Source organism: Caloenas nicobarica, chromosome 22 (assembly GCF_036013445.1).
Source record: "Caloenas nicobarica isolate bCalNic1 chromosome 22, bCalNic1.hap1, whole genome shotgun sequence".
Classification (NCBI taxonomy): Eukaryota; Metazoa; Chordata; class Aves; order Columbiformes; family Columbidae; genus Caloenas; species Caloenas nicobarica.
In genome coordinates this window covers 3,317,491-3,330,739 of record NC_088266.1, presented here as the reverse complement: position 1 = coordinate 3,330,739, position 13,249 = coordinate 3,317,491, and the positions used below count along the sequence as shown (strand labels likewise).

At 40.2% G+C, this 13,249-nt stretch overlaps 1 protein-coding gene across 3 annotated transcripts in view; it reads left to right on the top strand.

Moving 5' to 3' along the window:
* VPS13D (vacuolar protein sorting 13 homolog D) overlaps positions 1-13,249 on the top strand; it is an 88,186-nt gene that overhangs the window by 54,564 nt on the left and 20,373 nt on the right. For all 3 annotated transcript variants that reach the window (XM_065649873.1, XM_065649872.1, XM_065649871.1), the window contains exons 63-66: positions 400-534; positions 875-1,042; positions 11,314-11,446; positions 12,893-13,088. In XM_065649873.1, the coding sequence (XP_065505945.1) occupies positions 400-534; positions 875-1,042; positions 11,314-11,446; positions 12,893-13,088 (632 nt within the window). The remainder of the gene's footprint in view (positions 1-399; positions 535-874; positions 1,043-11,313; positions 11,447-12,892; positions 13,089-13,249) is intronic.

Below are 13,249 nucleotides of genomic sequence, written 5' to 3'. Positions count from 1 at the left end.
AAACGCCCAGTTTTGTCCGCACTGTGTATCAGGGAAATTCATTTAGGGTTCGATTTAGTTAAACATTGAAGAGTTACAGCAAAGTGCTAAGCATGAAATCTTAAACACATTTTGTAGTGAAATATTCCTATCAAGTGTAGGAGACAGACTGCATCAGGAAGAGTGTTTGATAACTTACTTAGTTATTGAAGAAATGCAGTTCTAATAATTGACCATTGCTTACAAGTGAAAGGTTTCTGAAGCAATTGCCCTCTATATGAAAGTGTCTGCATGGCAGTGGTAAACTCCTCTGGCAGCTTCTGTTAATTTTGGTTTGATACCTATTGAAAGTTTCATTTGGGTGCTGTGAATGAGAAGTAGAGAGGAAAATTAAAGTAGCGATATCTTTTATTTAATTAGGCACTGAAAAGCACGCTGGGATTTCCTCTCATCCGATTTGAAGATGCTGTGATTAATTTGGATCCTTTCACTAGGGTCCATCCCTATGAAACTCAGGAGTTTATCGTTAATGACATTCTGAAACACTTTCAAGAGGTGAGTGTACGCTTTTATTGTGGCAAAGGCTGAACTACTTTTGATGAGTTCTCTACTGAGGGGGGGGGAACTTTTTCTTGACTATTTACATGTTTGTGCTTTGGTATACGGAGAAACAGCATCACATGCTTCTAAGAGTACGCTGCATTTTGAGATGACACTTGTTGATCTTATTGGTATTTGTGTGTTCATTTCTTCAGTAAAACCATTAATTTCTTCAATAAAATGATACTTTTTTAATATGCTTTTGTTGAAAGTGGGACTTTTTTTGTTTTAATCAACCTTGGTAGTGTTAACATGATCCATAAGCGATATTTCATTTTTCCTGTTGATTTTACAGGAGCTGCTCAGCCAAGCAGCAAGGATTCTGGGTTCAGTGGATTTCCTTGGCAACCCTATGGGTCTGTTGAATGATTTTTCAGAAGGCGTTACTGGGCTTATAAAATACGGCAATGTCGGTGGTCTCATAAGAAACGTCACACATGGAGTATCAAACTCTGCTGCAAAGGTAATAATTATGATACTAAAGTTTGCTAAAACAGTAAGTAGTCAGGAAACAGGTAAGATAGAATTATTGACCATCTTTAAATTGCTTTATGTCCTGTTTCTTTCACAAAAACTGCATTTGAAGTGTAGATTTTTTTGAAACACTCTATACAGTTCGGGGATGCCAGAAACCCTGCAGGAGCCAATGAAACCACTCAAGGCCTCATTATTGATATATGTATATTTTGCAGATTGGATGTGGTAGTTAACCAGAGTGAGAACTAAAGTGTTCCTCAAGTGTGGTGTCATCTCCTATGTGCAAATGGACAGAGTTGTATTACAAATAATAGAGAGCGCATTATAGGAATTTGGAGTATTTAAGGGGTTATTTAGTATAACAGAAGTTGTTAATTTTTATTTTTGGAAAGTGGTTAAGGTGATGTGAATATCAATTATTATGCTAATGCTTGAGTTAGTTATTTTTTTTTATATGCTGCATAGCAGCAAACTAAGGAATTCCTCGATTGCAACATATTTGTCTTTAGTTTAATTGCAAAGTGTGCATGATGAACGTTCTTTTGCTCTTCTGATAATGACTGAGAAAATTCAATTATTTCTGCGTTACTAGTGAAAATAACTATCTTTAGTGCCTGAGAGAGGTAAGATCTGACACAGCAGCCAAAAATAGGAAGCGGTTTGGATCATGGTCGATACTGTGCTTGATACGGAGCAAACATATTTTTCATTACATACACGGTGTGTCAGCATGTACTGTAAACGAACTTTGTGAGGAAGGGTCGAACTGGAATAACACTTTCTTCACATAAGGACATGTTGTTAAAATCTGCTATTGTGAAAATTCTTTACTTCCTATTATGTCCATTTTCCACACAGGTAAGTTTGTACATGTCTGTACACCGGAGAAGGTTTAAGTCATCTTTCCTTGTGGTTCAACCATCTCTGTCATAATTACCGTGTTCCCAGCATTAGCCCATTTTGGACAATTTCAAGAAATTCAAACCAAATACCGTGTTGTGGATATTCCTGTCTTTTCCCCCACCAGATGATTCTGTGCTGCTCAGCACTCAAATCCAGGCTCAGCCCAGCGATGGGTGATTTGCGGAGCTGCGCAGGGCAGCGTCCACATGCGCAGAGCAGCGGCTTTGCCCAAACTTTGTACTCATGGTCCTGGTCTCTGGTGACCCATCCGCTCCACCCAATAGAGTCTGTTTCTTTAGAGTTTCCTTTCTATAAAGTGTTGTTTCCTCATCGCAGTCACATCTGCAGCAACAGTCTCATAAATCTTTCTTTAAAAGGCACGAGCCTTCCTGCGTTTCCCACAAGGGCAAGGTCATTCTTTGAACTTTGGAGTCATTTGTAACCAAGGGTTTTGTGAAGGAAGATTTTCAAAGGCAGAGGGGCAGTTGGATGCTGAACTCCTTTCAAAATTCAACCGGAGCGGAGTGCCTGCTTCCCATTTATACCTTTGAAAATCACCCCATGTCCTATTTATCTGTCTTCCCAGGTATTTTTTTTTTCTCCTTGATATATCCGAAATGTCTGTGATACAAGTCTCACGTAGTTCCCTTTAAAAACTTTGTATATAGATTATGTATTTGTCATTTTAGAACAAGGAGAGAATGAGATCGTTTAGGAAGGCTTAATAGTACATTATGGAACTCCTTAATTAAACCTCCTTCCAAAGGATGGATCTTGATTCTGCTACATTAAAAAAGATGGTAAAAAGTCTCAAATAATCAGGATTCATTCTTCCCTGTATGTTGCACTGCTTTTAGGCATCTAAATCTGCTAGAAAACTAAACCAGGAATGTCCGTATGATAAAAAATGGACATTTCAAGTCCAATTTGTGATGTGTTATGTACGTGGTACAGTGCAGAACTTTCTCTTTTACTCCTTTCTACTCTACCATGTGAGTACTCTACCTTGTGATCGTGTCTAGGACATGTGAAGTTTCGGTAAATTAAAAAATGTGGGGGAAAAAAGTTCAATTACTCAAGAAAAACATGACTGAAACAACAGATCATTTTCATCTTGCTGTTGGTGCTCACTATAGGGAAAGTATTGTAAGTGTATTTTCACTGCCTGGATTTTCACCTGATTCAGCTGGGCCGTAGTCGGGGGGGCTGGTAACTGATGCAGCCAAAGGGAGATGGTTCTGTCTTCTGCCCATAAACTGATGGCTGGGGAAAGTACCCGTTTGAGTTGTTTGGGTACCTGACCTTTAAAGTGTCCTAAATAAAAATCTACCCTAGATTTTAAGATGGGTTAGCTTTTAAGGTATGAGTGGACAGATAAACTTTACTACTATAATCATCACTTTAAAAGTAACACTGCTTGACTGTATTGAAAAGTGAGCTATTTGAGTTGTATCTGGTTTTGTCATTTTATTGCTTTTCTATTTTATAGTTCTGTTGATTATCCCTGTAATGGCTTTTCCATGCATTTCAGAACACGCAGTGGGTAATGCCTCCTTTCAAGTGGAGATCTGCAGTGTATTTAAGTTGGCACAAAACCTTAGGTTAAATAAAGTTCACTACAGACAGTTTTGTAGTTTTTATCCCTTGGAGACTCCCAAGTTCTGTATTTTAAAAAGTTCTTTGATCCTAAATATAGACACCTGAGGGAATTTCATTCCCTCTGAATGGAGACTTCTATAGTTGCCATATGTGTAGAAATGTCTTGCATTCTTGGCATCTACACTTTTTTTTTCTTTTTATTTCCCCCGTTAGGCATGATAGTACTAAATCCTAAATTATTCCTGTTTCAGAGTTGTTTTAATTAGAAACGAATATTGAACACTGAATTAGCATCCGAGCAAAAATGTTCTGGAGCCTGTGTTCTCCAAATGGAAAATTAAGTCTGGTTGTTTCTATTACTGGCAAATAGATGTTGTGCTGACCCACAAAAGTGTTTGTTTCTGGAGATATATACGTATATAGAATGGAAATAATTGTTATGTCCCTCCCTTCCTCCTGAAAAAAATAATTAACTTCTTGAAAGAGCCTAATTTTCATATTGAACTTTGAAGTTTCCAGTGAGAAATTTAATGAGGCTTTTTAAGGAAAGCTGAAGCATCAGCCAGGGCTGCAGCTCCTTGTTGGGTGTTTGTGGAGCCCGCAGTGCTCGGAGGCGTGGGCCAAAACTTGGGTATGGAGGAGCTGCAGCAAATAGTGTGGTGGGTGTTTGGTTTCTTTTATGGCTGAGGAAGAGGCACAAATGAAAAACTGCCCTGGGCTTTCATTCCATATATTTATTTTAAATCAGTTCAGAGTGTTAATTCAGTTCAGAGGTGTTTAAGTGATTACCAGAGACATAAAAAGAGTGGGGTGTTAGAACCAGGTAAGAAAATTATAACACTAGTAAGCATACAAATATTGCTCCAAATGAATGTTTGACATGGAGGCATTTGTAGAAAAGGAGCATGGAAGCAACACAAAGGGAAAGAGTAGTTTTAACCCAGGTTATAAGATAAATCAAAGCAGAATCTCAAGTGGTTGGCAGTGACAGAAAAGTAAAGATAACTGAATGGAAAGTGAAGAGGAAGTAATAAAGGGATTATTTAAAAACAAATCATGAACAAGTGTTTGACTTGCATGAATGTTAACTTTAACAAAACTGGCAATAAATAAGGTGAGAGGTGGAAATAGCGGAGCACAGACTGTAGGTACAATTTAAACGGGTTCTACCCAGGAACAAGCAGAAACGTTTCTAAAGCAGTCAAAGCCGATGGTTCCCTTTTGTTTAAAGTTTCGTAGTTTATGTAACCAGCCACTCTTGAGACCATTCAGAACCAAGAACAACTGGCATTTACGCATCTTTGGAGACACAGTGGTTCAGTAGTTCTAGGAACATCAGCTCAAAATGCAAACCAAGTAGCTGAAACAACAATTGTATCTTGGTGACAGGAAATTTCTGACAAAAGCCTTTGCATATGAAGCCTGAGGAAAGAAGTATATGGTGGAAGGAGGTGAAAAACAAAATAGTCAACCGATAATGTAGAAGGGTCATGCTGGCTTTCGACTTCTGAGTTTCCTACCATTTTATATTTTCAGGGGTTTTTTTGACTCCCTGCTCTTCTATTTACTTGTGAACAGCAGGATGTGTATGATTACTGGCAGTCTCATTCTGCACAAAAATGAGGCTGGAATACATGTCGTCTTTCTGGGCAACTTTACAGATTTGAATTTGGGTTTTACTTTGGGAAAGTCGACTGTCATCCTCTGCAAGGGATGTCTAGGAGCTCGTGGGATTTAGCAGCAATTGTCCTGAATAGTTTTGGGTTTTTTTTTCTATTCCTAGAAGCAATTAGACAGTTCAGGTCAAATGTAGCTTTCCTTGAGTTTTATTCAGTGTAATCTTAAGATTTTTGTCCTTATGTCTTGCTCAGTATTGCCTGGGAGCGATTGCAGCCTGTTGAGGTAACGCACCCAGGTGGCACTGCAGATCATCTTCAGTTTAACTCGCATTCCATTCACAGACCAGCTGAGCAGAGAGAATCTGGATGAAAATGTGCAGATTTTGAGATGGAAAGTAATTGAAATTCCCAGGCAGAAATTTCCAGTGCTGGGAGGAGCATTATAATGAGGCCATTTCCCCATTTCCTAGCAGTTTTAAAAGACGCAAGCTTTATAGCCAATTAGTGACAATGAAAAGCCATGGAAAGTGTCCTTTTTTATGTGCAGAACATCTGGTATCTGTGATCAGTATGTTTGAAAGAGGTTTTAGGATAAAGGATAGTCTTTGAGAAGTCTGAAGTATTATTTTGTTCTTCCTGTTTTTCATTTGTACCATGGGATGAAATGTGTGTGGCCAGCATCCTGGTTGAAAGTTTTCGTCACTATTGGGGTTAAATTCAGCTTTTCTTTTACAAAGCTTCTTAGACAAAGTGTTTGTGAGCGTGCTTTGACTACAGCGTATTTTTCTGTGGAGAAATGGGCATGGGTAAGATCAAACAAAGCTGGTGCTGTATTCTGTGGGAAGAACTGTTTTGATCCGAACTGGATGTCTCAAATGTGCAAATTCGGAATCAAACTGTGACACATCGATGGTAGCTCTGAATGAGCCTTTTCCAAGAGAAATTATTCAGTAGACAATGAGAATCCTGCAACAGCGCAGCAACTGCAGCAACTGCGAACAGATGCTCAGATCTACACCGAAATCTGCAAGTGACCATCCTGACAATTAGAAAAGGAGGGGTTAGAAAGCTGTAGGTTTTTCACTTGCTCTAGAGCTTTATTTCAAATGGGTTTACCAGCTGATTTTCTTGCAAAACAAAATACAATGTTCCCGTTTTGTTGAGTCATTGGGGAATTAAGTGAAAAAAGGAGAATTTAAAATGTGGTATGCAAAATGCTGCCAAATCATAAACTGTGAAATTAGTAATAAACATGTATCATAGGGATGAAATTAGATCTTAACCTACCATTTTTGAATGGTTAGCACATATATCCCATATATCACAATTAGCATCTGAGGGAGAAAAAATGGGGTGTGGGTTTGAAATTAATTACTTCAGTCCTGACTCCCTTCTCTATATATAAACTTACACAGTTGTGTAGAATACGTTAAATAGTACAGATTTAAACTAGAAATTCCTTGGCTGTGTATCCCTGAGGAAGACAGTATTTTATGTCGGCGGGAGATGGCCAAGGTACCTTCCAAAGCTGTAACTATAGATTGTTGGCATCAGTTCAACAGATCCCAATGTGAGTTACTTGCTATTTACACTGTACATATGATGGCAGGCTGAATTAACGCGTTTGCATTAGGTTTCCTTCAAAAATCTAATGGAACACAGAAAAGCTGTGGGTTTTTAAATAGAATGTTCTTTCAGATCCCAAGCATGGTCACAGGTGACCATGGCAGAAAACAAATCTGGCTGGGAAGAGCCTGACTGCGGGTGTACGGCTGGGAGGAAAATACGAACAGTTGGTATAGGTGATGTTCAACAGCAAGCTTCATCCCTGCCCTCTAAATACATTGTCGTTATGTATTAACTAAGGGAACTGGACTAGATCTCTACAGGCTTTTTCTCAGGTTTTCAGTATATAGAGGGGTTTTTAAGGAGGGGGCGAAGGAGAGCAAATGATTCCCATCCCCAAAAATAAACAAACAGGAAGACCTTAAGGTTTTGCAAGAGTTAAAGCTGGGGGTTGGGGAATTATCTGTTAAGAGTATTAGTTGTTTAATAAAGCGCAGTTGTCCTCCAGATGAACCCGCCAGTGACTCTGCAACTGGGGTCATTCCAAGTTCATGCTGTGGACTTTCGCCGGCCTTGTGTGTCTGCAGAGCAGCGGCAGCTCCTGCGGGGATCACTCGCTCCGCCGGTAACACAACCCGCTCGCCAGCGGGCACCTGCTGGGGGGCCCGGGGCAGCGACCGGCCCGGCCGGCGGCTCTGGGGACAGCGGGGCTGCCCTGGGACACCCAGCTCCTGGGGACACAACGGGGGCTGCTCTGGGACACCCAGCTCCTGGGACACAACAGGGGCTGCCCTGGGACACCCAGCTCCTGGGGACACAACGGGGGCTGCCCTGGGACACCCAGCTCCTGGGGACACAACGGGGGCTGCCCTGGGACACCCAGCTCCTGGGGACACAACGGGGGCTGCCCTGGGACACCCAGCTCCTGGGGACACAACGGGGGCTGCCCTGGGACACCCAGCTCCTGGGGACACAACGGGGGCTGCCCTGGGACACCCAGCTCCTGGGGACACAGCGGGGGCTGCCCTGGGACACCCAGCTCCTGGGGACACAGCGGGGGCTGCCCTGGGACACCCAGCTCATGGGGCATCCACACAGGCAGCACATCAGGGGGCTCCACGATTACCCAGCCAACATGCCATTGTCAGGATGCATTAGGAAGCTTAGTTAACGATGGGATGTGAGCTAATTAAAGCTCCTTTCCTTTATATGACATAAATAGGGGTGGAGGATGCTGCACAGAATCTCAAGAAACACGTTTTTTGATCAGTGGGAAAAGCTGTTGCCTCCTCTTGGTTGTCAGTAATTTAGAGAGGGTCAAAGTGCTAAAAAGACAGCTTATTAGTATTTTTTTTTTAAACTTGTAAAAATAATGTTTTGTGTAAAACATTTTGTATTGTATAAGAATATGTATTTTGGGGCTGATATTTACTGTATTATGTTTCTTAGGGTTTTCTGTTAGGCTCACGGTATGCACTGATTTGTTTATTCCTTTCAAGCCGTCTGTGTATGAACATCATCAACGTGTGGTGTTCAGGGGTTTTTTGAAAGATGGTTTGGGGTGAGAGCTGAATGGAGTTCAACAAAGAGCTCCTTTTTAAAGGAGTTCTGCAAAGCAGAGATGAGAACTGAGTAAGCCCTGTGATTTCTAATTTAAATGCAGTTCATTGTGACGGTTGCACAGAAGTTATAACTGACCTATATTTAATTTCATCACTTTCTCCCTTAAAATTCCAGCCTGGAATGTTCTACTTTGCTCAGTCAATAATATTTGTAAATGTACCATTCTCCGGTGCTAGAATTACAATGGAATGTTTGGACTAAAGTCATAATTGTGTATTTATCCTTTTGGGATGTCCTTAGAGAACCAGGCAGTGCCAAGAGCTTAAAAAGCCTTTAAAAGATTACTTCAACCTTATTTCCATGCTGTGTGCTTCATCCATCTGGCTTGGAGGAAACACACAGTACAAAGTCTAGAATTAGTTTTCATTTGCTTTGAATTCTTCTTGTGCCCCATAAGCCCTAGTGTTTGGCACCAGCTTTCACTCACCAACACCGTATTCGGATGGTTTTGTTTTTCTTCTGGTGCTTGAAACAGCAAAGGATACATAGGGGTAAAAGTTTTTTGTTGCAAAACTTCAATTGTTGGGCTTTTAAAAAGAAAAACGCGCACACCAAAAAATCCCCAAACGTGAGTACATTCGTTTCTTGTACAGACAGTTTTCAAGTGCCTTTGCAGATTATGGTAGAGAATTAATATTGATTGGTGACACCACGTAAATGTAGAACAAGAAATTAATCATCATCTCTTTACTGGAGGCTACACAGGAGGCAGCCAAGGCCAGTGTGCCCCTGGCTTATGGACGGGTGATAACATTTTCAGTGAGAATGAGTCCCCATTTAACTGGTTTTACAGTTAATGCAGACTATGACTTTTAAATTATGTGCATGTGATTTTCTTCTTTCTTACTAAGAGAATCATTTACTATGACATGGAATTCTTTCTGTATAGTAAACCAGAATTGTTATTGACTATTAGATGTCAAATTCTGAAGCAAGACTGGATTGCATTTACTGGGCAAGCTGGAAAGTGGAGCTGACCACTTCAGAGCGGTGGCGGGGGAGGGAAACCAAAGCTGGCAGGAGAGCTTGCCAGGTTTGATCAGTATGAATAAGTTGGTTTATTCCCGCTGTCTGGTTGTCTGATCACGCACTAATGTAACTTTCAAATTGTGTTCTGGAAAAATCATTTTTAGGCCTTGACAGATTCCTTAATGAGGTTTGAATTTTGAAGGTCTGTTGAGCCTTCCAATTTTTATAGCAACTACTCTAATCCTCTTAGAGTATTTGTCCAGAAAAAAACAAAACAACAAACAAAAAAACCCTACAAACCCAACAACCTTAAACATGGTTAATAGAAAACTTCAGATTGGTTTGTATTTGTAGACTAATTTTAAAAAAATAAATAACTTCTACATTAAGTTCACAAAGAGGTCAGGAGTAATTCAGTCAGTGATAGCTAAGCTCTGTTTAGTGTCTGTAGGATCAAGTCACAAGAAGGGTCGTGGGATTTCATTTTCATTCATGATGTAGAAGTCTACTTGTTTACATAATTGGAGCCACTGGACAGTTTGTTGTTGAGCTGGAAAGAAGTATCTAAAACTAGGCAACCATGTCATTAGTTAAAAAGAAATGCAGCCTTGGAAAAACAGAAAAAGGAGGGGAACTTTTCATTGCATCAAGCACATAAATTAAGTATTTGTCTGTTTCTTTTTTAATCAGAATTTCACACCAGGTTTTAGTTGTCTTCTGGTGCACACTTTAATCACTTAGGGTTTTAACCATAACTAATACAGATGCAAAGGAGACGGTACTTGCAAGAAAGTGAGCCATGGAAAGCGCAGCATCCACAGCCAGTTCTGAAACAGCCGTGCACTGCAGAGGAGCTGGGGTCAGCAGTGAGTTCGCTGCTGCAGCCATCGAGGATCTTGGACATTCCTGCGGCACCTCGTACATTCCCCAGCCCTCGTCCAAGACACAACAAAGCATTAAATTATCTTTCCTTGGGGAGGAGAGGGGGGAAAAGTTCATTTATTGAAAGAAGATTGTAAGAATGCTGATGCTAGTGGAGGGAGGTACAGAAGATGAACAACTACACATAACCAAAGAATAGCTCGTATTTGGAGGTTATTCCAGGAAAATGCCTGCTAGGAGTCCTTTTCTAGAATAATATCCTGAATATGAGGTAAGGTTTCAGGGGTTTTGTTGCCTTTTCTCACCTCTCTCCTTCTACCAAGCTTCTGTTTTATATCTGATTACGTCAAACTAAAGGTCAACAGATCACAATAGATCATTTTTATTTGCTGCTTTTCCATTGACTGGTGCTCAGTAATGGTCAGAAATCTCAGAACAAATCCTGTTTGGACTTAGGTGTCCTCTTTTATTTGTAAGCATGTCTCGAGTCTTCCCCCGTACTGTTAAAAGAAAGTATAAGGAATAAAAATGCTCCTGACACACATTCAGGGTTCCCTTGGCCCATTGTTTTACAGTGCCTGTCAACACAGCCCATGTGCCGCAGAGGACCTGGCGTGACTCCTCCACCAACTCTTCTCACAATGAAGCCATTTCTACATTGTGTTACTAAAAAGAATTTCATTACCTCTTGCAAATGTTTTAGTTTCATGACAGGCATATTCGCCCCGAAGCATTTCACATATCTTTGCAAAAGAACAGCTTTGTATCTAAATAACGTGAGTGTTTGAAAGGTTACAGTTGGGACACCGGTGCATCCTTCACAGGCTTCATTTATTTTGGCCAGACCACTGCGGCTGGGCACCTACTTACTTTTTGACTCTCACCTGAGGATTTAAGTTGTACCAATGGAAAGCACAGGTTAATGTACTTCAGAGCTTTCTTCGTCACAAAAAAGCTGGAGTGACTGTGCACGTGTAACAAATGAGTTGTATAAATCTGTATTTCACAACAAGAATCTAAGAATTTTCTTCAGTATATCTGCATAAGGGAAACACCTTTTGTTCTTTTAATAACAGAAAAGTTTCCTCTCTTACAGTTTGCTGGGACCTTATCAGATGGTTTGGGAAAGACAATGGACAACAGACATCAGACGGAACGAGAATACATTCGGTATCATGCTGCAACTAGTGGAGAACATCTTGTAGCTGGAATCCATGGACTTGCACATGGTAACCCTCAGCTGTCATTTTAACTCGCTTCCCTCTAAAAAATAATGATCAGATGGAAAAGAACAGTTTGTATTCCTCTTGGATGATGATTTGAAGCCAAGGAAGTGGAGCTCTCACAGGCTTTATATTTGAATTTGAATGCTTGCAGGTCGAGGTGGGGGGATTGTTTGTTTTTTAAGACGACAGAAACTACATTTAAGAATAAGGTCTTCCCACATGCAACTGTAAGTAAAAGCTTTTTTGCAAATTAAAATGAAATGTCAAAGAAAGCTAATCACAGTTTCTTTGTAGAGGCATAAAATACCCATGCAGTCTTCTTGAGGGCCAGACCTCAGAATAAAAACGAGCATGTCTGGATTGTAGCATTCTTATGTTTGCTTTCAGTTCCAGAAATTCGAGTTTCCTCAGAATTGGTACAGCAGTTTAAAGGAACATTTCACCAGTTGGGTTATTTTGTGGTTTGGGGTTTACTAAGAACTAGAGAAATGGATTTGCGTAAAAGGCAGTGGACTAGTCTTAATTTGGCCAGAATCTCACATCAATTTAGTTCATGATTTATCTGTTGAAGAAAGTTAAATCAATACAAGCCAAGTTTAAATCAAATATTTATATTCTGCATCATCTTGTCTCAGTTTGTTTAAACGTCATTGTTTTAGTGCAACTGTTGCAGCCTGTGTAAAGATAACGTGGCTTTCACTAAACCAGCAACCTCTTCTGTGCTGAGCAAGTCTTTAGGCTGGACTTGTGTCATAAAGAGACACCATAGGTATTGAAATGGATCATGAGAGAGGTTTCTCTCACCACAGTGTGCTATAAAGCCTAATAGAAATTATATTGGTAGAAATGCAGGAAATCTGAAATACGTCAGTCTTTGCTGCAAAGTCCATTATAAAAGCACTTAGTTGTGTAGTATTATCCAGTAACTAGCTGGACTGTTTTATTTTTAATTCTGTGGAGTTTTTAAATGCTTCCCATTTTTTTTTTCCAAAAAAGCAAATAACTGCTAAATTCTAGCTGTTGAAATATAGGAATTAACCATAAACTATAGTTACTCAAGAGAAGTGATTTAAATACTTTGTGCTTCTCAAGTTTGGAAGTTAAGATTCACCTCAGGAATAGGTGAGGACTGTTTGTGTAAATACAGCTGGGAAATAAGACAACATAGAAACATTTTAAAAATACATATTTAATAATGAATTAAATCTTTTCCTGGGGGGTATTATTGTCTGTGTGTGTGTGCACGTGTATATACTACATATACAAAGTATAAAGTTACGAGCTAATGTAATCAGTTTTGAAGCAGTTTTTTTATGGCATTAAATGTGCAGCACATTTCTGTCAGGCGTGACAGTAAATCACTCAGGCAGACAGCACCAGCTGGGACAAGGCTCTGTAATTCTTAGACTCAATACTTCTGGCCTACTCTGCTCTTCTTGTCTTTGCCAGGGATCATTGGAGGATTGACAAGTGTAATAACTTCAACAGTTGAAGGTGTGAAAACTGAAGGAGGTGTCAGTGGTTTCATTTCGGGCCTCGGGAAGGGGCTGGTTGGCACCGTCACCAAACCTGTGGCTGGAGCCCTGGACTTCGCATCAGAAACTGCCCAGGCCGTGAGGGACACGGCAACGCTGAGCGGCCCCAGGTCAGTAACCACTTCTTATTTCTGATCAATAGTACTGGAAAAATGCATATTAATACCCGCTGCAATTTCTGATCTAATTATCTTTCCTTGCCCAAAGAAACAATAACTTAATCAAATTTACTGTGAGCTGTTATTAGTGATGTAGCCCATTTCATTCGATT